The 21,715-nt window shown below is 40.9% G+C and overlaps 1 protein-coding gene across 1 annotated transcript in view; it reads right to left on the bottom strand.

Moving 5' to 3' along the window:
* Positions 1 to 21,715, bottom strand: part of col14a1a (collagen, type XIV, alpha 1a) — a 156,137-nt gene that overhangs the window by 10,128 nt on the left and 124,294 nt on the right. Inside the window, exons 39-44 of the mRNA XM_030072096.1 lie at positions 15,229 to 15,282; positions 10,228 to 10,281; positions 10,011 to 10,082; positions 3,303 to 3,338; positions 746 to 812; positions 213 to 404 (exon numbers count right to left, since the gene is read on the bottom strand). Coding sequence (XP_029927956.1) covers positions 213 to 404; positions 746 to 812; positions 3,303 to 3,338; positions 10,011 to 10,082; positions 10,228 to 10,281; positions 15,229 to 15,282 — 475 coding nt within the window. The remainder of the gene's footprint in view (positions 1 to 212; positions 405 to 745; positions 813 to 3,302; positions 3,339 to 10,010; positions 10,083 to 10,227; positions 10,282 to 15,228; positions 15,283 to 21,715) is intronic.

The following is a 21,715-nucleotide window of genomic DNA, read 5'->3' on the forward strand; positions in this document are numbered from 1 at the left end:
TAATAAGTTTTAATGTCTCAAATCAACAAGGGATCATATCTTTCACTTGATTTAACTCAGTCTACTTCATGGAATGAGCCAGTGGTCTTATCGTTCTGTATCCTCTGTATATTTCAATACTAATTAAGCTGACAGGCTGGGTTTGTACTACTTATCTGTACATGTACCATTAAAAAATGCCAACATCTCTCCCTCCCTCCCCTCTTTTTCACCTCTCTCTCCCGGTCGTCCGTTCTGGCCGTTGGTGCCAGGGAAGCCTGGCCTGCCGGGCGGGCCTTGCTCTCCCTGAGGCCCTGGGCCCCCCCTCCTGCCCGGCTCTCCAGGTGGTCCTGGCACCGTTCGGATCGACACGGCCGCTTGGCTCGGGATCTGGTTCAGGATGGAGTTGTAACGAGACAGGTGACCTGAAAGAGAGAGAAGAAGAAAAGGTTGGAATGAGAAGATTCATCTTTTTATGTCTTTGAGGACACTTTTTAGTTTGTGTTTCTCCTTTGCTCATTATCAGAAAACCTTGATAAGAGCCTCAAGAGGTGGGAGGTCAGTGAACGTACTGAGATGTGAAGTTTAACACAAACTTGACCATAAAAACATGTTTCTTCATGTTTTTCAAGAGAAAGGGCCAGATGTTTATGAGGGTGTCGATATAATCTAAGTCCTTTCATCAGCAGCAGCACGGTGTGAAGAGGACCGGAGAACAGAGAACAGAAGATTAAAGTGGTGAGACAAAGAGAAACATGCCACTCACTCTGGATGAGCTGCTCACACACTTGCCGTGCAATGGCCCGCACTGCAGCCTGGGATTGTACATCACCCTGAAGATCAAACACAGCACTGTTAAGATCTGATATTACAAAAACATGCACACACAAAGTGCCACCACACCACGGGCCGATGCTGCTGGTATATTGGAGCGACCACAGGAACACGAAGGCAGCGGATGACAAATTGGTCTGTGTGGGTGTTTTATAATGAGGGGACTCCACCTTTATTCTACACTCTGATGCTGGCTCCATTCATACACACCAAGACGTCTGACAGCAAAGCAGTGAGAGCATCTCTACCATACATAATCAAATCAGAATCCTAATCTAATAATAAATATTGTTTCAGGATAATCATGTTGCATCACAGTGTGCTTCCCCTTGGTGTTTCGACTACATAACTAACAATACGCCTTGGTTGTTTTGTTTTTTTTCCCCCCGCAGCTGACGGCTGACATTATTCTGTGTGCGTACAGGGAAATGCATCAAGACCAAATTGAAAACCAGTGTGCTGTTAAATGTCACAAACGTAACAAAGAGGCACACCTGCATGACAGGGAGGTGCTAATTTTCACTCACATGTTTCCCTGTAGACCAATGATCTCCTGCCAAGGTTTATTTCCAACAATATTAGAAGTTGGTGAAGTCAGTGGGGGTAACAATACAACCCTTCCTCATTACTGTATTGTGTGTATCACTCACTGCAAAATCTATGGACTACAGATCTTTACATCTTGTATTTTATACTAATGTTCATAAATATGCTCTATCCCTATCAAATAAACAAGTTATATTATTTACCATAGCAATGAGTTGTTTAACTGAGGGAACAATGTCCTCTGGAAAAAAAAATCTACCCTACAAAATCTATGTTACTAACTGTAATTGTACAACATGAGCTGTGTATTTAATTCAAATCGGATTAAATCCAAAATATATCTACAACTGGCTTACTGTTGGTGTTAACTTTATGCTCATGTTAACTGCAGCAAAAAATCAACAGGATTTCAAAAATGGGGCTGAGTGTGGAGGCCAAGGTAGTTAACTTAATGTAACGCAACCGTTTAGTTTAGCTGTTAGTTTATTCATGTTATGGTAAGACACAGTAAGTTTAATATGAGCCGATGATTGAACTGACTGTTGGCCGGGGCTGAGTTTGCGTTGGCCTGCTATATAGTTTTACAATACAGCCAATAGCCAATACAATTCAAGAATATCTCACTGATTTTAGTTTGACCTGCAGTGAGAACCAGCCCCATGTTTCACAAGCCGACAGTCTAGCCTTTAGTCATGTGGGCTGCTCATCATGTGATATGAAATCCTCAGTAAAGAATTAAAAGTATCTTTGGAACAAAAACTCTTACGATACTTTAAGTGTACCCCTCAATGTTTCACCAAATGTTTACTTGTCTTGTGTTTGCATTGAAACCTCAGCAGATTCACTGGATTTCTTTCAAAAATGGCAATGAGCAAGTTAACAAGAAATTACCCCAAAAATGAACAAGAAGTAAATGGTAAATTACAAGAAAATAACCTGAAATTAAGCAAGTCCTGAAAATAAAAAATACATTTTTCTATAACATAATTTTAAATGTAAAATGATACTAATTAATTATATATATTATATATAATATAATATAACTATAGTTTTCCAGGCATTTGCTGTGTGGTTTTTAATAGTTTTCTAATAATTTTCTCCTATTTTTTCTCTCTCTCTCTTTTTTTTAATTTTAAGGTCATTCTCTTTGTCTTTTTGCCATTTTCTTGTAACCTTTTGCTAATTTCTAGTAAACTATCAGGCCATTTGTTGCTCATTGCCTTTTTGAAAGAAATCAAGCCACTGTGCTGAGGTTTCAAAGGGTGAAGTCCCTCAGGATATGAGTGGCTACATTTGACTGAGGCTGCTAAACAGCTGCTGTGACAAGGCAGCCGCACACTCCCACACCACCACCGGCCAGACTCTCACAACTGGGCCATCCCACACAAACACTGAGGCAAAACTCCTGTGTCATATGTTTTTCGGAAGCTTTCATGTTGAGCCTTCCAAAGGGGAAAATTAAGTGCAGCGAGGCACAAATGTCGCCAACAGTTGACAAAATGAGGCGGAAACGGGAATTACAGGTGCGCTTCATGTCGGCGGGCCGGCGTGTCTCTCAAGCCCTCGGCGGTGATGATCTGACTACTGTGTCAGCAAAACCCACACCCCTGCTGCGCTGCACATTTGAACCATGAACGCTGATTTAATTTTAGTTTGCTCTAAATGAGGTCGAGGGTGGGCCAGAGAAGGAGAGAGAGAGAGAGAGAGAGACAGAGATAGAGAGCTAGAATGGGAAAGAGTGTAATGTTGATAGTGGAGAGCTGGGGAAGGAGGGAGAGTGTTGAGGTAATTCAGTTTCTTCTAAACGCGGGTGTGAGGCACTGGTGAGTAATTGTCAGAGTTTCACACCTTCAGCAAAATAACAATATTTCCACTGCAAAATGGAGCAGTAAAACTTGATTTGTTCTAAACAGTGGATGAGGTATGTGAGTGGAAGGACTTACTCTCTCCCCCTTATCGCCTTTGGTACCAGCAGGACCCTGGAACATAAAAACACAGAAGGAGAATAAACATTCGACCGCGCTGAGAAATAAGCATGCTCATCTATTTTTTTTCTCATTTTCTCTCTTTATTTCTCCCTCTCTCTCTCTCCTCTCTCCCTATCTCTCTGCTAATGCCTCCACCCCATTACTCTTTATCTCGCTTAGCCTCTTTCTGGCTCTCCTTCTTTCTTTCTCTTGATGCCTTTTTTTTCTCTATAACACACACAAACACTCTCCCTCTCTATGATCTAACAGCTAGAAGAAGTCAATGCCTTTAAAATTCAACAAGTGTGTCCAATTTCTTGATCGCCAAAAGACACAAACACACACGCACACACTCACACACACATGCATAAAGCTAGTGTGCCTACAGACAGAGAAATCTCTGGATGGACTTGCTTTCTGCTACTGCCAAGCATTGTAAAGCAGAGATGCGTATCTGAGCGTAACACACACACACGCACACACACACGCACAACTTGCCAAGCACATAAAGCGCATGGATGCATATCTGAGCATAACACATTGTAATCCAGAGGCAAATAAAAGACAAATATTTCTCTGGCCATGAAACCATGTGATATGATAAATATCAGTTTGATGCTGTTAAAGCCTTTGAAAAAAGTCTTGAGGGAAACATGTCCTTGACCATGGGCTGTGTGTGTGTGTGTGTGTGTGTATGTGTGGGTGGGTGGGTGTGTGGAGAGAACAAAAGAAAGACAATATGTGTGAGTGTGTTTGCATATGTCTGTGCAGGCCTAGCATATTGTATGCATATTATAAGGCAGATGATAGAAAACATCTTTGCCAAAATTTGACACAGTGGTGAATTGGAGGACAGGTCCCACTGATAAAAGTCTTTTACTGGACCTGCTCTGTGTGTGTGTGTCTGTGTGTGTGTGTATCTGGGGGTATAAATGTCAGCAGTCCTATCAAGATGACATGGAAAAACCGAACCGACCTGTTTGGCAGCAGCAAAGAGGCTAACTGAGCGTAACAATAATTTCTTTTGTTATTATATCAAAACTACCGTCACATCTTTCCCTGTACATGCAGAGTGTGCCAGAGCTGTGGCATAGTCAGAGGAAATATAAGGGCTATTTGCTAGCAAGTCCAATAACATCAATTAAGAGAGCCTTACAGGGTTGAGTCATTTGAAACAACGCTCAGAAACACTTTGTCCAAGTCGGACACATGGCTGCGCACTCAAGGACATCAACAAAGTGCTATGACAACCTGGGCCCGTCGTCATGGAGACGCTCACGCACAGTAACGCTGAATACCTCTGAAGACCGGCGCACACGGTATGATGAGCTACAAGACAAGTGCAATTAATTTGAGTCTGTTGCTGTATTTCTGTTTTACAGTTTCATAATATACTGGCCGAGTTGTACAGCATAAAATGTATGAGGTTCATTTGTTCCGAGATAATTATTTCTGCTATAAATTGTACGGCATGAATATGGATCCAGATTAAGGGAACATAATATCTCCAGATGAATCGCTTCACTATCGCCGAGCTGCTAAAAAAGTACAGTCTGATATTTCAGTTTGACTGCTAGGAGCCCGAGTTGGAGTGTGTGTTGCTCTTAGACAGTTCACTGCCGTCGAAGTCGCCCTGCTTTCTGTTCTCAATCTCCTCTGCACTCCATTGATCCCCACCCCCCACCCCCCCCCCCATCCTGCAGCGAACAAAATGCACAGTGGGCCAGACTACTGTGGCATTACTGTGCATATACTGTATTCCAGCAGGGGGAAAAACAGCACCAGTTATGTCTTTAGCATTTGTTCCAGCACCATGTCAGTGTTGTGGCATTTCATCTATTAAAGCTGACTTACATGACTTATATCCTGTCATGTGATCGGTGCCACTGCCTATTTTACTGTTTAAATTCATCCTACTTCTGTACAAATATCATCACATGCTATCATGAACATCTTTAGGATACTTATTTATATTCTCTTACTTCCATAAGTCCTGAAGGGCCACACCATGTAATTAAAATGCATTACAGCCAGGCACTTTGTTTACAGGACATTAGGCTCATTTAATGTACTGTAACTGAATAAAGTTATAGAATACACATTTCCTGGTTACCTCATATCATCAGCATGCAACAAAATTGCATTCTCTATTAAATGTCATTGTAGCATAAACAAAATACAACCATATGCACATACCCTACAGCAGGAGTATTCTATTAAAATTTTAGCAGGTCCAGCTACTCAGAGTCCCTCCTCGGCAAAAGTCCAAGGCATCATATTTTAACTTTTCTTGTGATCTGTAGGCCTGTATGTGCATAGCATTGAGAGTTCATATGTGTATATACATATATGATGCAATAAAATACAATTAAAATAAGTAAAATAAGTAAAATTTCCCAGCCATTCTTGCAATAGACACAGTATAAAAGTAAGAAAAAACAACAACAACAAAAAAGCAGGCCTACACACACATAAAAAAAAGTATCAAAATGAGTTTCCCCTTAAAAATAGAAATGAAAATAAAACACTGCTCACTTCAGTCCTCATCTGAACAAGGTCTTTATCCTGAGCATTCATCAGTAAAGTGTCTGTTGCAAAACTCAGACAACATTAGGCAGAACAAAAACACAGCATTTTTACTGGATGAAAAACAAAGTAATTATTCTGAACTAATACGAATTTATTCCTTAACACATCTTTGGCATTTTTCTTTTTCTCTTTTTTCTACATTTACTGCGCAATCATTTTGATTAGCTGAGATTGTCGAGTGATTTAAATAACCACAACTCTATAAAAAGTTTACAAACTGTTTGACAGAACCGTCTGGATCTGGACCAGAGTCCGCTAACTGGTGACGCCTGCCCTTGAGGTAGCAATATGACTTTAATTCCTCATTAATGAAGGAATAGGATGATCTTTTCATTAAACTGGGCTGTCTATCCGGTAGAGAGGCACAAATACTTTTGAAATTGGTGCTATTCCCTTTCACACAAGGCAGGAAACCTATAACAATCACAATGCACTTCTATAACTCTATTGATTGAGATTTAATACTACAAAGGTATTCTAAAGATGAAAAGTCAATCAGTCATTTCACATGTCCCATAGTGTCACATGGCTGGAGTTGTCACATGACCTCTACCATCTGCATATAATTCAACCCTTACATTGTTTCTGGATCTGCTAAAGAACACTTTGATGCGAAAATGTCATGCATGAAATGTGTGCATGTGTGTGTTGGGTACTTTTACTTAAGTTGGGTACTTTACTTAAGTAAAAGGAGCAATATCATAATACATAAAATATCCACTAAAAGTCCTGAACTTACAATGTTAGCTCAATATAAGTATTAGCAGTAAAATGTGCTTTAAGTATGAGATGTAAAAGTGATAAAGACTGCCTTTCAAACTGTGTTAAATTATTGATGCATTAACCTTTAAGAAGTATTTTAATATTGTAGCTCTAACTACACCATATACTTTTTTACTGGTTTAAACTCTAACAATGCATCATATTTTATATTTTGTAAAACGTTATTCTGCATGGTAGCTAGTAGCTGCAGTCATCAGATAAACGTAGTGCAGTTTAAAGAACAATATTTCCATGAAATGTAGTAAAAGTATAATCTCCCAAAATGGAAATACTCAATTTAAGTGCAAGTAAGTCAAAATATTATAGTATAGCATGTGAGTAAATGTACTTAGTTAGTGTCCATCTCTGAAAATGAATGCAAAAGACACAAGTTGAGTGCTGGTTGTCGCTGACAGACTTTGTTGTTTGAGTTGGGCTCCAAACACAGTCAGGTGAGGTGAGGCTGGAATACGCTGTTTCAGCTTGTTGCAAAATGACTATGACGGGTTTCTATGCCAAACCTTGAGGCAGACCATGGCACAATGAAGCAAAATGCAAAAAAAAGAGAGATTTAAATAGCTGCTATAATAGACAGAAACCTCTTGTTCGAGAGGAAGAAATTTCTCTTGGAGTCACAAACTGGTTCAGGGCTGCAGGGGCACAAAGCAGCGACTGAATCAGCAATTCAATGTTGGGGGTGAAGCTTGAAGTTTATGAAATTTATGAGAGAAAGCTGGAGGAAAGTGAGCAATCAGATTTTTCTTTGTCCGTGTGTGTGTGTGTGTGTGTGTGTGTGTGTGTGCGTGTGTGTGTGCATTGGCTGCATGTACATACATCCATGTATGTACATCCACATCAATGTGTGTGCCTGTGTTTCTCCCAGAAGTGGACAGATGTGATTTCTCACTGCCTGCTCCTGTGTGTGTGTGTGTGTGTGTGTGTGTGTGTGTATGTGTGTGAGTGTGTGTCAGAGTTAGGCTCATGATATATAGCCCTCCCGCTCTCAGCCAAACTTTGCTGCTGGCCTTCAGTGCTGACCCTAGACCAGATTAGCCGTCACCAACATCACAATTTCGTCTGTTCCTCTTAGCATTACACACAGCCAGACACCCACAATCCCTTTTCTGTCCTCTGTATCACATCTGATTTTGTCCCTTCCACATCTTTCTGTCTTCCACTGACATTATTATAATGACCTATTCTACTTTTGGAATCAAAGTTATATTGTGATGCTTTGTTATTTCTTTACAAGACACATTACTGAAAAAAATATACAGATATCTGTCTCATGCCTAATCTAAAAATATCTTAAGCACATTAGCTCGTGGCTAAAGGTGACAGTTTGTTTTGATGAGGAATGCATCCAACACTAACAAGGCGTTTCTAGTTAACTGAAGTGCAGATCTAAACACATTGTTAATGTATCATATGTTTTCAGCAGATTAGGGAGAGATTAGGAAGAGGAAAAGGACAAGAGGGAGAAGAAAGCGTAAAACAAATAATTCCAGTATGATGATCATGTAAGTGTTGGAACCAGACCGTGGTGTAACTCTAAATGCAGATCTGATCTTATCAAATCTCAGTTTTCTGTCCTCGCTTTACAACAACAAAACATCTAATGAGGAGAAATCAGGAGGAGGATATCAGGGGGGAGGGGGATGGAAGAAGTACAGAGGTCATGTCCTCCATGTTTCCCAATTTGGGAAAACGTCAAACACTGGGTGGGTGGTCTCAGAGGGATATACATGTAAGACTAGTTTATGATCCATACCACAGACTTCCCCTACATCTGAGGAAAGATCTTAGGCGTGGGGTGATCCAAACATCCATTTCAAATTCCTAAACTTTGCGTAGGTGTGTTTGTGGAGAAGTCAGATAATGAAGTTCAGGTCTGCCCCAAGGAAACAATCCTAAAATCCAAAGAAGCAAAAGAAATAGCTGTGGTAGTCACTTTTCTTAGAGTAAATTAGTGCTACAATATTGTTTGTATTGATGTATGACATGCATCATTGGTGTTTTTTTGATAACTTTGACCAATAGTGTCCTCTTGTTTGTAACACATTCGCCCTTACTTTAACTTCTGTTCTTCCTGAGCTTACCTTTGACTGGCGCCCCTCCACACAATTACCATTAATCCATTACAAGGACACGTGGTGTGTAAATCTTCCAAAAAAGCAGTGTTTGGTGTTGAGGTGAGTAAAACAAAAGTGTAAACATAATTTAAATGATAATAGCATTGCCCAAGACTCTAACAGTTTTCAAAGAGTCGTTATGAGCAGCTTGCAGAGACACATTGCTGCCTCAGCTCATGAAGCTTAGCCAAAGTCAGTCAGGAAGTCAATCTCCTCGTGCACACCTTCAAAGTCAGGCAGAGACATACTGGACATGCATGTCACAGGAAGACCCACTCCTACTCTGCCTCTGATTGGCTAATCCTTACTCTTTACTGAAGGCAACGATTACTAGCCAATCAGAGCGGGTAGGGTGGAGCATGCACATCCACTATGTCAATTTAGTGTCTCATTTTTAAGTCACAAGCACAGTTTCCTGCTATCTCTAAGCGCCACCTGCTCATTCCTGTCTTCAACCAATCACAACCCGACACGCTCGCCTTTTGCCAATCACTTCTAAGCTGTCAAACTTTTAAAAATGTTCTCTCTCTTCTCTGTTCCGTGACCCACCTCCACCCCTGCACCATCTCATCTGTGGACGCCTGGTCCCTCTTCAATCAAACCCTCCGATCAGAAGTTTCCCTCATATGACGACATCCCGACATCAAGCTCTCCACTCCTTCATATATTGAAGCACTTGATTCATGCCATTGCGTCGCATGGCAATCTACTTCCTGCTGGGGTCTAAGCACCAAAGACTCTTTTCTCCTGTTCACAATAAATTCAGTCTACTTCAAATTCCTCATTAACTCTCATTCCTATTGTAAATTCTTCCAGATTGAAATATAATCCATCACTTTGACTTACATGATTACTGTGTTTCTTTCCTAACAGCTATAACTGTAGCAAAGACGCTGGTGCATTTACAGGCATTAAGTGCGACATGAGAAAAAATAAAATCACACTGGTAGACTTTAATGATATTTGCTTTGATTATGCTAATGGAGATGGCTAGACTAGATTAGCATATAGTCACTCACTTTGGTCTCTTCCTCAAATGTGAAAAGTTTTTCTCAGATTCTCTCATATCGAGGCCTCAGGCTGTCACACCAAATACAACTCCACTAGTACTGGTTTCAGAGTTTTAGTGTCTCATGGTTAAGTGAGTGTTTCAGAGGTTTTTCTTCCTCACCAGAAAATCTGGAACTAATATTTGACTTACAGGAGGGCCTTGATCTCCGTGGGGCCCTGCAGGCCCACCCGGTCCTGGGGCTCCTGGGGCTCCTGGGGCTCCCTGAGAGAGACAGATAAAGAGAGAGGCAGAGAGACAGATGGGTAGAGGAAACAGAGAGGAGAGGGGCAGAACAAGTCAGTCATAGTCAATTTGTGAGGGTGATCTGCCAGTGAAAATTATCCTGAGAGCAGAAGAAGAAGCTTACTATGGGTCCAGGAGGTCCCTGCTGTCCCTGTGGTCCATTTTTACCGGGCAGACCCTGAAAGAACGCGGAGAAAATACACTCAGCTTATTAAATATTCAATAATTTTAGGTTAAACTCTGTTCTGTACAGCCAATTCTCGGTTGCCTGTGGGCTTTGCTGTAAAATACAACACTAAGTTACCTTAACCTTGTTCTTTCTAAAGAATATCACTATTAAAATACATTATTTATAAATGCTACCAATGGAAGTTTAACTCGGTATCCCACTGCTTCTTCTTCTATTTTTTTTCCATTTGTTAGACAACCTGTGTCTCCAATCAATGTTTGTTTTTTTTCTTTGCTTTTTAACAGTGTATCAAGCACGTTCTTCCTGAATGTTGAGTTTTGCACCATGAGATACCTACACAACTCCACTTGATCTCCCCCATTTGACCAATATAAATTTATGAAGGAAATCAATTAGAGAGCATAGCTTTCACCTTTGGTAGCATATACACAGCTACAGTAATAAACTGGATAGAGTTCATGGAGCCTGTCAAATTCTCTTGGGAAGCTTTACCTTCCAAATTAATATACCTTTTCCAAATATTTAACTGCAAACCAAAGTGTGCATTCATTACAGAATATGCTGGAGCCTGTAAGACAAGTTCAGTCAGAAAGTTGCATCAGAAATCTACTAGGGTCAGCGTGGTGTCACACAGTAAACACTCCTCCAGTTAAACCCACTAATGGGGGTCTGGAGGACACTTTAGCCCTTTCTAATACTGAAGTGTCATTACGTCATCCACTTTCTGCTTTGAAATCTTTTCAGATTCAACAGAAGCATGTTTGGAACAAAAATAATCCCACTCCAAAGACAAAGGGGGGAAAAGGTCATAGAAAGACCTACAATGTAAATATATGCCACAAGCAATGTGTCCCCGGGCCACCGCAGGTCTCCTGGGACAGGAGTCAGCCTCGTGTCACATTATAAACACTCCACAGTAAATCCCACTAATAGGCCCTGGAGCTAGCTAGGCCTTTGGGGCTCAGAGTTGGGGCTGAATCGGCACAGCAATTGTTATGTCACACACACATGCACACACACATCAGCACCGCTTATAAGATAATCGAGAAGTTCTTAAAGTTCTTCTGTTCAAGGCCCAAATAAAAAATTCAGTCTCTTGCCCTGGGAGCCAGGCTCATGAAAATGTATTACTTCTGTTATGTGTTGGAGGGCAACCAGCAATAGGCCTATGGCCTGACCCACAGTCAAGAAATTGGGTGCTAATCTAATTCATATTTTTGTATGCATGCCCAAATACCCATACAGCACAGCAATTACATCCAAAGCTGAGTGCATTCAAGTTCTCTGAATTTAACCCTCATTTGACAATAATTTCTTTATTAAAACTTTCTGCACACAGTGCTATGAGGAGCAGGGTTTGGATGTAAAACCCTAACCCTAACGCCAACAAAGTCCCTTAAATATTAAAGGAAGGATCCAAAATTGGTTGTGGACATGTGTTTTTTGGGTCATCACATGGCATGAGTACTAGCATGTTTTAATGAGCCTGGATCCTGAGGCGAAACTAAATCTACTCTGCCTGGTTCTGGGCTGAAAAAAACTTTAAGAAGCTCTGTGGTAGAGGCACTTAGTAAAAAAAATAATGATTCATGCCTTTCCTTAATCCGTATGACTGCGATATGGAGAGATACAGTGCCCAGGAGACAGTAAATGTTGTTTCTAACTGGCTAGTGCACTCTTGGCAAGACTCAGCTAAAGTTTTATTCTTTTTTTCACACTTAGCCAGGCTCTTTTCGTGTTTGCCTTTTACAGCCCAGATAAGCATTTTATGAGTTTGTGTCCCATGGATTGATATCATATAGATAAATGTTGTTATGAATCATCATAGGACGTTCTGGGTAGCCTATAGTGTTGTCTACACATTCTGTGTCATTATACAGACTAGTGAATGTGACAAGCCTCCATCACGCTTGCAAACCTGCAGGCTCATGAATACATAATATCCCCTAAATATCATCTATAAAACTGTCAAATGAATTATAATAAAAGCAATTGGCATTATATTCTGTTACGACCCATTGAAATGTTTCCTATCGACGTATTTTGCCACATTTCCTTCCCAGTGCTTTTGATGTACCTACTAGAAAGGACTTTTAGTGGGAAATATGACTTCAGAATACCACTGAGAACATTAAAACCTGATACAGCAGCTAATTTTGTAGCAGTAAATGATGTGTAAATACTGATTTGAGATGTCATGTCATGTATGAAAACAATGTCATAATCAGCTCCTTGCAATCCTACAAACATTCAGTTTTACACTTTCCTTCTAGCAGTCATTACAATCACTGTAGAAATACAAAATACATAACTAGATCTTTAAAATTGTGTCTGTTAACCCTCTTGAAATATGAATGTGGGGTCTATTATAATCAGTGCTGACAAAAGCGATGTCTTTTCCCCTTTTATGGCAGCTAAAATCCTACCCTGATTACAACAGTTCTCATGTAAAATTAGTAATTTCACATGATTACACTCCATGATTACAATAGTAAACGTGCATTCTCATGCACGGATGGAGATCACCATTCAGTCGAGTGGAGGACGGTGGTTCAGAAATCGGAGAAGGACTGAGCTCAGAAAAATGCAGAACTGAACCAGGCTTGGTAAATTGCATGATTAAAGAGTATAGCCCAAAATATATGTGTGGCTATGGAGTCTATGACTGTGCTCAATCTCTGTTTCAGTGAAAAGGTTTCAACAAGTGGAGTGAAACACCCTCTCAGTCCTCTATGGACCTGCCTCCCTGCCAAGTAATGGTTTCGCAGATGTGTCACCAATCTCTTCACCAATTCACCAATCAGCCACATCTCGTGCCACCACTGAGGCCGGTTGGAAAATTGTCTGAAAATTGTCTCCAGCTTGTCCTAACCAGGAGGCTTCCTTGCAAATAAGACAGATCCTCGATGTCAAGCATATTTATGTTGCTCCACAGGTGGCAGCCTTGAACATGACACCTTTAATTGTCTTTGTTTTGCTCCATAGACAATGTAACAGACATTTCTTAAATTGTGTAACTGCATGTGAAACAGAAAAATCTAGCCAACTATATCTTATCTTACAATCAGTTACTCAAAATTCATCAGGATATACCTCCAGCACACTGGTGCCATTTTTTAAAGCAGCAGAGAAGAAAGGAAACAAAGTCCTAAGGGAGAGCAGCTTAAAGAATTTAATATAGACGAAACTTTTTAAAGAGTCATTACTGGCACTTTTAATTGGACTCAAATAAATAAAATGTAATTTAACAATCCCCAAATGTTTGCTACAAGTTCTTAAACCCCCTAACCTCTCTGGCACAGCGAGGAGAAATCCCAGCCAAAACACAAGTGTCCTGAAGGAAATCACATGACAAGCCTGAAAACTCTGTACAACTTCTACACCACTGAGGGGGATGAGCTTCTGGAAGCCCTTGCTTGTACAGAGGGAGCAGATGGATTATGTGCGGTATCATCCACCGTGCCAAAAACCAGACAAGGACAGACCTCTTGTGTTATCACATTACATATTTGGATAAAACCTCCTCTTTCAGCTTTGCTACACATTGAGCCCTGGCGGTGTTTCTGTTGTGGTATTTACAGCCCAGCGGGGTATTGTATGGCTTTACTCCACTGTGAACATCAACAAAAGCCAGCTGCTATCACAAAGACTTCATGAATGGGATCTCATGTATTGAGAATTTAGCGTTCTAAAGCTGGGCAGCCCGTGCTTTTTTTTCTCCTCTGCAAGCAGTGAAGATATGTATGGTTTTATGAGAGGCCATAAAACCAAGCAGATGAGCATTTTGGAACCCGCATGTCCTTTAAGGGCAGATAAACAGCTGGACAATCAGTATCCACTTTCAAAATGTATGGCGCTGCTGACAATTTTACAAGACTTGCAAACCTACTGAAGGTATCTTACACCGCTGCAACCAGGCTGATATCACTCACGGAGCGACGCCTGCGAGCTAATTCAGGCAGTCAACTTGAGCTACACTGCCGCATACACACATACCCCATATCATCTGCCAAACACACCCTCCCATTTTGGCAGTCTATCTAAGCTGCAAAGTGTCCCATCTCTGCCTCTGACATGTCAGTGGCGCTGCTGCCCTGCACTGCTGCCTGCTCCTTCAGCCCCTCCGCCGCACCAGCATCCAGATGTAGGCTCCTGCTGGGGTGTTTTTTACTCATCACCCAATATCTCCATGTAAACATTTCTGTGGGGAGTGATGCGCTCGGAGCCCAGAGGCCAAACTCTAACTATATTCTGCTGCTTTAATAACACATTTCAAACGTGAGTTGTCTGACTTAAAGATGTTCAAATGTTGTCTTTCAAGTTTTGCTTTGCTCACATTTTTCATGACAAAGTCCCTTATACCTTATTTTTGTTTGCTTGGTGTGCTTTACATCTTTTGTTGTCTTTACCTCAGTTCTGTTTGCTTTCCCTACATTGTTATGCTATACTGTATGAATTTAGTACCTGAAAATCAATCACAGGGCTTCATGAAGCTCTTATTGTTAGAACACAATATTCAATATTATTGACAGTTATGGTGAGCAGTGTCTCCACTCAGCTGTTACATGCAAACCCTGCTTACATTTGTTCACTCTGATGTTCTTCGTTTGTTGCTTTGCACATTTTCCATGTTTCATTGCTCACAACAAAAGAAACAAACTGTTTTAATCGGTACTCTGTTTTACATTGTAACATCTTATACATGTATACAGTATACTGTATGCAGTAAACATCTCAAAAGAGGGTTCTCCTGTTTTTGAACACCATATTCAGGTTTAACTAATGATTTCTGTATTAGATATCTTATATATAACAGACCATTTCATATCCATTTACTTTACCTTCTTCTATGGCATGTGTTTTAGATTTTTTTGTGTCTACATAATATCACTCTATATCGTTTGGAAAACAGTTGATATGATCACAGTATCTTACCCTCGCTCCTGGTGCACCGTCTCTCCCAGGTGAGCCCGGGCCTCCAGGGACACCCTAAACAAACAAAACAAACAAAGGAAGTAGTGCTCAGGAACACGTCCCATTTCCACACAAAAGCACTCAGGTACATCTTATCTTTCCCCTTTGTCTCAGGTTTGTCTCAGTTTGCGCAATTTACATCACTCAACCCTCAATCCTCCATCCCTTAACCCTCGTCCCTCCATTCCTCTATCCATTCATCCCTCGACCTTATCCCTCCATCCATCACCTTTTATTACTCTATACCTCGACCCCACATCTCTTCCTCTCGCACCCTTAATCCCTGCATCCTTTTATGCGACTACCTCATCCCTTCAACTCTCGAAATGCATTCCTCCATCCCTCAACCCTCATCCCTTCATCCCTCTATCTTTCCATCCCTTGACCCTCATCCCTCCATCCCTCACCCTTCATAACTCCATCCTTTCAACCCTAGACCTTAATACCTTCAACCCTTAACTGCCATCTCTCCTTCCTGCGACCTTCATCCCTCCATCCCTTGACCCTCATCCCTTCATCCCTCCTTCCCTCCGTTCATCCCTCGATTCCTCATCCCTTCATCCCTCCATCTCTCAACCCTCATCCCTCCCTGCCTTCATCCCTTCATCCCTCGACCTTCATGCCTTCACCCCTCGATCGATCCTCATCCCTTCATCTCTCACCCTTCACCCCTCCATCTCTTCATCCCTCATCCCTCCCTATAGACCTTCACTCCATCCCTCCCACATCATCTCAGTTCTCCTCCATACAACAAACTACTCTGAATCTCTGTCTTATTGGATGGTCTGTTGTTAGTGAAAAAGCTTTTTAAAAAATCCATGTCAGTTTTGTTTCAGTGATGGTAACTTTTCATCAAAAGCAAATTGATATTACATCAGGTGATTAAAGCCATGATAAACTTTATCATCTTCCTCCATCACATCAGTTCTCCCTGCACCTGCTATTCCTCCAGATGAGGCCTTTGTAATATAACAAGATTCATGACTTGAAGAGTCATCTCATTTATTCATTCCAGGATAATAAAGAGCCTAGCCCTTGTCGTTTTCCCAGAGCTTTTCAACAGCCACATCACACACAGTGTAATAAGGAACATGTTTTTTCACATATCAGATTTAAAATGTGTATATATATATATATATATGTACACACTGCACCAGAGGTGAGTGTGTAGAAGTAGCAAAGTGGTGCTCTGAAACAGGTAATGGTAATGGTTCAGTGTTTTGCTCAGGAACACACTAGCCAGAATGGGGCACATTGGCTATTTTGGGGAACCAACCAACCTATAACCTCTGATTGGTCTAGCACAGCCACACCCCCCATCGCCACTGCACCCCCACCCACCTCTCTGCAGGTCAGTGCACATACCCTGTTCCAAAATATACTCACAGATTAATTTAATAGAGTTAATATGATTTATCTCTGCACTTCATTATCACTGGAGAGCTCATAAAACAGGGTAGTTAATGCCATTAAGGTTTCACAAATTATAGGAAGGGGTCAGAGAGGACGGGACAGTATGATAAACGGTGCGCTGTTGTTTAAGATGTTGGCCTGATGTACTTTCTTCAAAGATGCTAGCAACGATATGTGCCCTGTTCTGTTCAAACACACACACACACACACACACACACACACACACTGGTATTACTATTCCAGACAGATCAAACTTGAGCAGTAAAAACGAAGGGCTGACACGGGCAACTATACGTCTCTGAAAGCTCTAGGGAGAGACAGAGTTTAAATTGTTTTTATTCTCTTAACCAGCCACACACGTTTACACCCACAGAAACTTACATTCCTCTTTGAGACCACACGTATCACCTGGTAAAGTGAACACAAACACACAAACAGCAACAGAATGAGAGGGAGAGAGATGAAGGAAAAGACGGACACGCGCAAACAAACACGCATTTTGCTATTCATCACAGCTGCTGTCGATGCATTTTTCACTGTCAAATTGAAACAGGTAGAGGGGACTGCTGATGACAAGGTTACATTGTATTTACTGCGGAGAGAGATAAAGAGAGGAGAGATGGAAGGAGAAAGTGAGAAGGAAGGGGGGAGAGGGATAGTGTGTGTGTTCGAGAGAGAGAGAGTGAGAGAGAGAGAGAGAGAGAGAGAGAGAGAGAGAGAGAGAGAGAGAAGGAAACCGAGGTAATTGATGTTTTAGAGTTGTGATATTCTCTGTGGTCCCCGTATATTACAACAGGGCCCTGGAAGCTACAATATTCCCCCCACTGAGCCACACACACACACACAGACACACACATATATGAACGCACAGACACACACCCATTCATATTCCTCTCTGACAAAACACATTATTACTTGGTAACATAGTGCGGCATGGGGCAGCACTGCCAGCTTTTATTAATAGGACTATGTAGGTAGAGGGCTGGATAGTGCTGCATCAGGAAGTATTGCAGCTCTCAGTGAGCGGCTTCAGAGACATGAGGCCGCTCACTGACTAATTAACCCTCTACTGCACACATTATGAGAGTGAGGGGAAAAAAAAGTTTGATTCAATTCTTTGACAAAAAAGGTGGGGCTTTTTTTTTTTGTCTTGTTTTGAGGCAACGCTGTGCAACAACTGAAAGAAATGAAACAGAATCCCATATGGAAAAACTGTGAGTTCATTTCTCTTGATATTTGGAAAGTGAAACTAAATTACTCTACAATTTGGTTATGATAGCATACTTGAAAGACTAAAACTGAGAATTATTTCATGCTATTTTTAGTGAAACATCATGCCACAGCATTGTAGAAATATGTTATGATTAAGTACACACACTGCTCATGTTAACTCAACTGGGAAAAGCCAGACATGCTGTTCTCTTCCTACAGATCCACACAACACGATGGATTCATTTTCAAAATAAAAGCGATGACACTCGATGAGGAATGAAGGAGAATTTGCTTTCCCTCAGATGTCAGAAAAGGATTTAAAAATAGCGGCTTTGAGATAATGTGACCAAATGCAAGCATTTTACTGGTTAATTCAACCCTTTCGCTACTGGATATACACCACATGATTGTACATGGACAAAACTGTAGCACCAAGGTAACTGCTTCAAGTATAAACTTTTGACAAAAGCTAAAGTCATGAAAATTGTTGCATTTGACAACATATGACCTTCTTTCATTTAACGTGGCTGGTGGCTGATGTGTTTGTGCGGGGATCAACAAATAACCACGCTGTGTATCCTGGAGTGATCTGGTGAACAGACTGCTCTCGGTAAGATAAAGTTTACTGATCTAACACGAGGAAAATGGGATAGTCATTTCGCAAACAATATACAGAACAATAAATACACAAAAATAAAACTGCCGAGCGAACACTGCACTCCCCCGATAAGATGAAACTTTAATCGCCGGGGATACGATTATCAGCATCAGCATAGCAACACATTATCTTTACAGCTGCCTCTGGCTGCCCAAAACACATTCTGTTTATTTGCATAAGCACAATAACAAACACCTGTTCAATACAGTAAATATCATCATCATCATCATCATTATCCTATCATGTCTTATTATACAGAGCCTGACAACTGCTTGCATGAAAGGCCTTTTAAACCTGTCGGGAGGACAACCTCAGCCACTAAATCTGCTTCTAAAATCATTTCCACTATCCTGCATGCATCATAGTGTGCAAGTGCCTCTAAGGTCATTAAAGGTAACCTTCAGAAAGCAATCATCCTATTGCTGTACAGTCTTTGCTGAAGGTTGATCGATTTGTTGAGTTTGCTGTAATCAGTAATCGGCAGATGTGAGCGGAGACCATGGAGTTGCTCTCTACGGTGTGGAAAATAAATAACAGGGCTCCTTTATGCTTTCTGTGGGAGGTGTTGTTCGAAATTTGTGTTGAGTGCTTTTGCAGTGTCAGCCCCGCATGGAGGGCCGGTCTGCGGCTAAATCTGACCGTAATACATTCCAAATAAGTACATTAATTCCTAAGCAGGGTGATCGGGGGGCTGGAGCCTGTCCCAGCATGCACTGGATGGAAGGCAGGGGAACACCTAGGATGGATCACCAGTCCATCACACAGCACACACATATACAGCAGACAGACACACTGATTTGGACTGTGGCAGGAAAGCAACAAAAACACAGGGAGAAAATGCAAACATAGAGAGGAGCAAGGCTGAAGTTCAAACCTGAACCTTCAACCTGTGAGATGACGGTGCAGAAAGCTGAGCCACCACAGCCCCAAAAATGAGTATAATAAATGATAATCTGCTCTCTCCTTTCCTAAAAAAATTCTGTACAGACCTTGAAAAAAATCCATAATTGGTCAACTTCCAGTCTGCACCTCTGCTCGGTGATAACCTCGGGTGAATCTGAGCTCAGGGCAAAAACCCTCAGTCTGCTTTCTTAATTCCCTCACTGATCCTGCCTCTGTCCTCAGACAAGAGAACAGAGGTGAACACTAGCTTAAAATACGCTGAGAAAAACACGCGAAAAGTTTCCCGCAAACCTGGCAGAAGTTTTTGGAGGAAAAGCCGTCTGGACTTGGCTCTTGCTGGGGTGACATTTGTGCTCTTTATCTAGTTCATCGAAACACAAACACAAAACAATTTGTAGCGCGGAGCTGAACTATCTGTGCGATAAGCAGAGATGCAGGGTGATGGGCAGATAGAGCCGCATCAGGATGTACTGCAGTGTGTGATTATGATGGAGCTGATAGAGCTCGGAGGAGGACTACCACTGTAAAGAGAGCGCTTGAATTCAAATATATATCCTGCAACATATTTACGGCCCTCTTAGAGCTTAAGGGAATCATTTTGGGGGGAAATGAATGCCAATTATCTGTTTTCTTTATCTTGGTTTAAGCTTTAAGCACATATTAAAATTTTAATGATGTTATAATAAGGTCATCAGTTAAGGTGGATAAATTAAGGGAGAGGAATTAAGAAAACTGTCTTGCATGGAGCACAACATAAGGCGCAAACCATGCACCATGGTTTTTGGAAAGCGAAGCTCAACTTATGAGCTCTATTGAATGTCCTCAAGCTTTCTCTCATTTATTCTCTTTAGCACCATACAATATATTACTACATCTCAAATATAACCTGTACAGTGTTTTATCTAATATATAAATCATAGGGAGCCCTTATGAGCTGCTTTATATCAGCATATTTCATTATGATGCATTTGACATTTTCTGGCCAGTCTACTGGAGATGAAAAAGTGAGAATAAAAATAAAAGCATGAAGCAGACTACTGTGGGACTACTGCTTCTAATGGCAACAGGTGTGTTTTTTTAAAAAACACTAAAAGTCATTAAGAGTCAACACAACTTTTTTGTCCCGGCAAAATATTAATTAGAAAATGCGACAGCATCTGTGAATATAATTAAACTGTGCTGCCACAATTATTTTAACAGTGATACATTAATGAGAAAATTTTCCATGTAGCACCTTGAGAAAAGAATAAAATACCCTCCTCCTGGTGCCTAGTTATTAGAGGACTGCCCTGTCCTTCCAGTTGTCCAGTGCTCCCAGTAGACCACCATTAAATTAATTCAGAATTACATCTTTGATTGGTTTAGGGCCCAATAATGGAGACGCTGTCACGATTATTCACATCTCAATGATTCCATTAGACTGCTCCGTGTCTATGTGTCCATATGTATGTGAGTGTGTGTGTGGCTGCAGCAGTACAGGCAGCTCACGTGGCACAGGAGCTACACACACACACACACACACACACACAGTCTGCCATGAGCTTTTATCTCTGCCTCCCTGTCACCTGTTTTCTCCAGCTCTCCTCGCCCCTCCTGGTCTCTCTCTCTCTCTCAGTTTGTTTAATTACCAAACTGCCCGACAAAACCAAAGTGAAAAAACGATGAGAAACGAACTGCAGCATTTTTAGCTGCATTTAACACAATAGTTAATCAAATGAAATTTAAACTTTTTTCATGGGTCACGGCATCTGACTTTGTAAAATTCAAGGTACTGGGTACTGAGGATTTACTGCTGTTTACTCTTTCTATTGCTGAAACTGCAGTTCCTGGTAATACAAAAGAAAACACCTCAAATTTAAATGAATAAATGAGTAATGGATTTTTTTTTAGTATTAGGACTGACTATTTAAAAACAAACCAATTTGTTACATCAGACCATGTAAGCCAATAATACTGTCTGAGCTGACAACTTTACTAATATCTTTGGATTACACTTTGCATTGCATTTCTAATATTTTCACTTTCACTACAAGTCTGTCATTAGTTTATGGTAATAAATCACTCATTCCATCTTGAATACTATTTTTTATACTCAAAAATTCTGAAAGTATTTTTGGATCCCAGTAATTCAATATTGAGTTCAATGCTCGCTATTTCACCAAGTAACTATTAGAAAATGTTGAGTTCTACATGAAACTGATCAATATTTTTAAAACCAATATTAATGATTACTTCCAGAAGGCAATTAGTCATGATTTGTGT

Source organism: Myripristis murdjan, chromosome 16 (assembly GCF_902150065.1).
Source record: "Myripristis murdjan chromosome 16, fMyrMur1.1, whole genome shotgun sequence".
In the NCBI taxonomy this organism is placed as follows: Eukaryota; Metazoa; Chordata; class Actinopteri; order Holocentriformes; family Holocentridae; genus Myripristis; species Myripristis murdjan.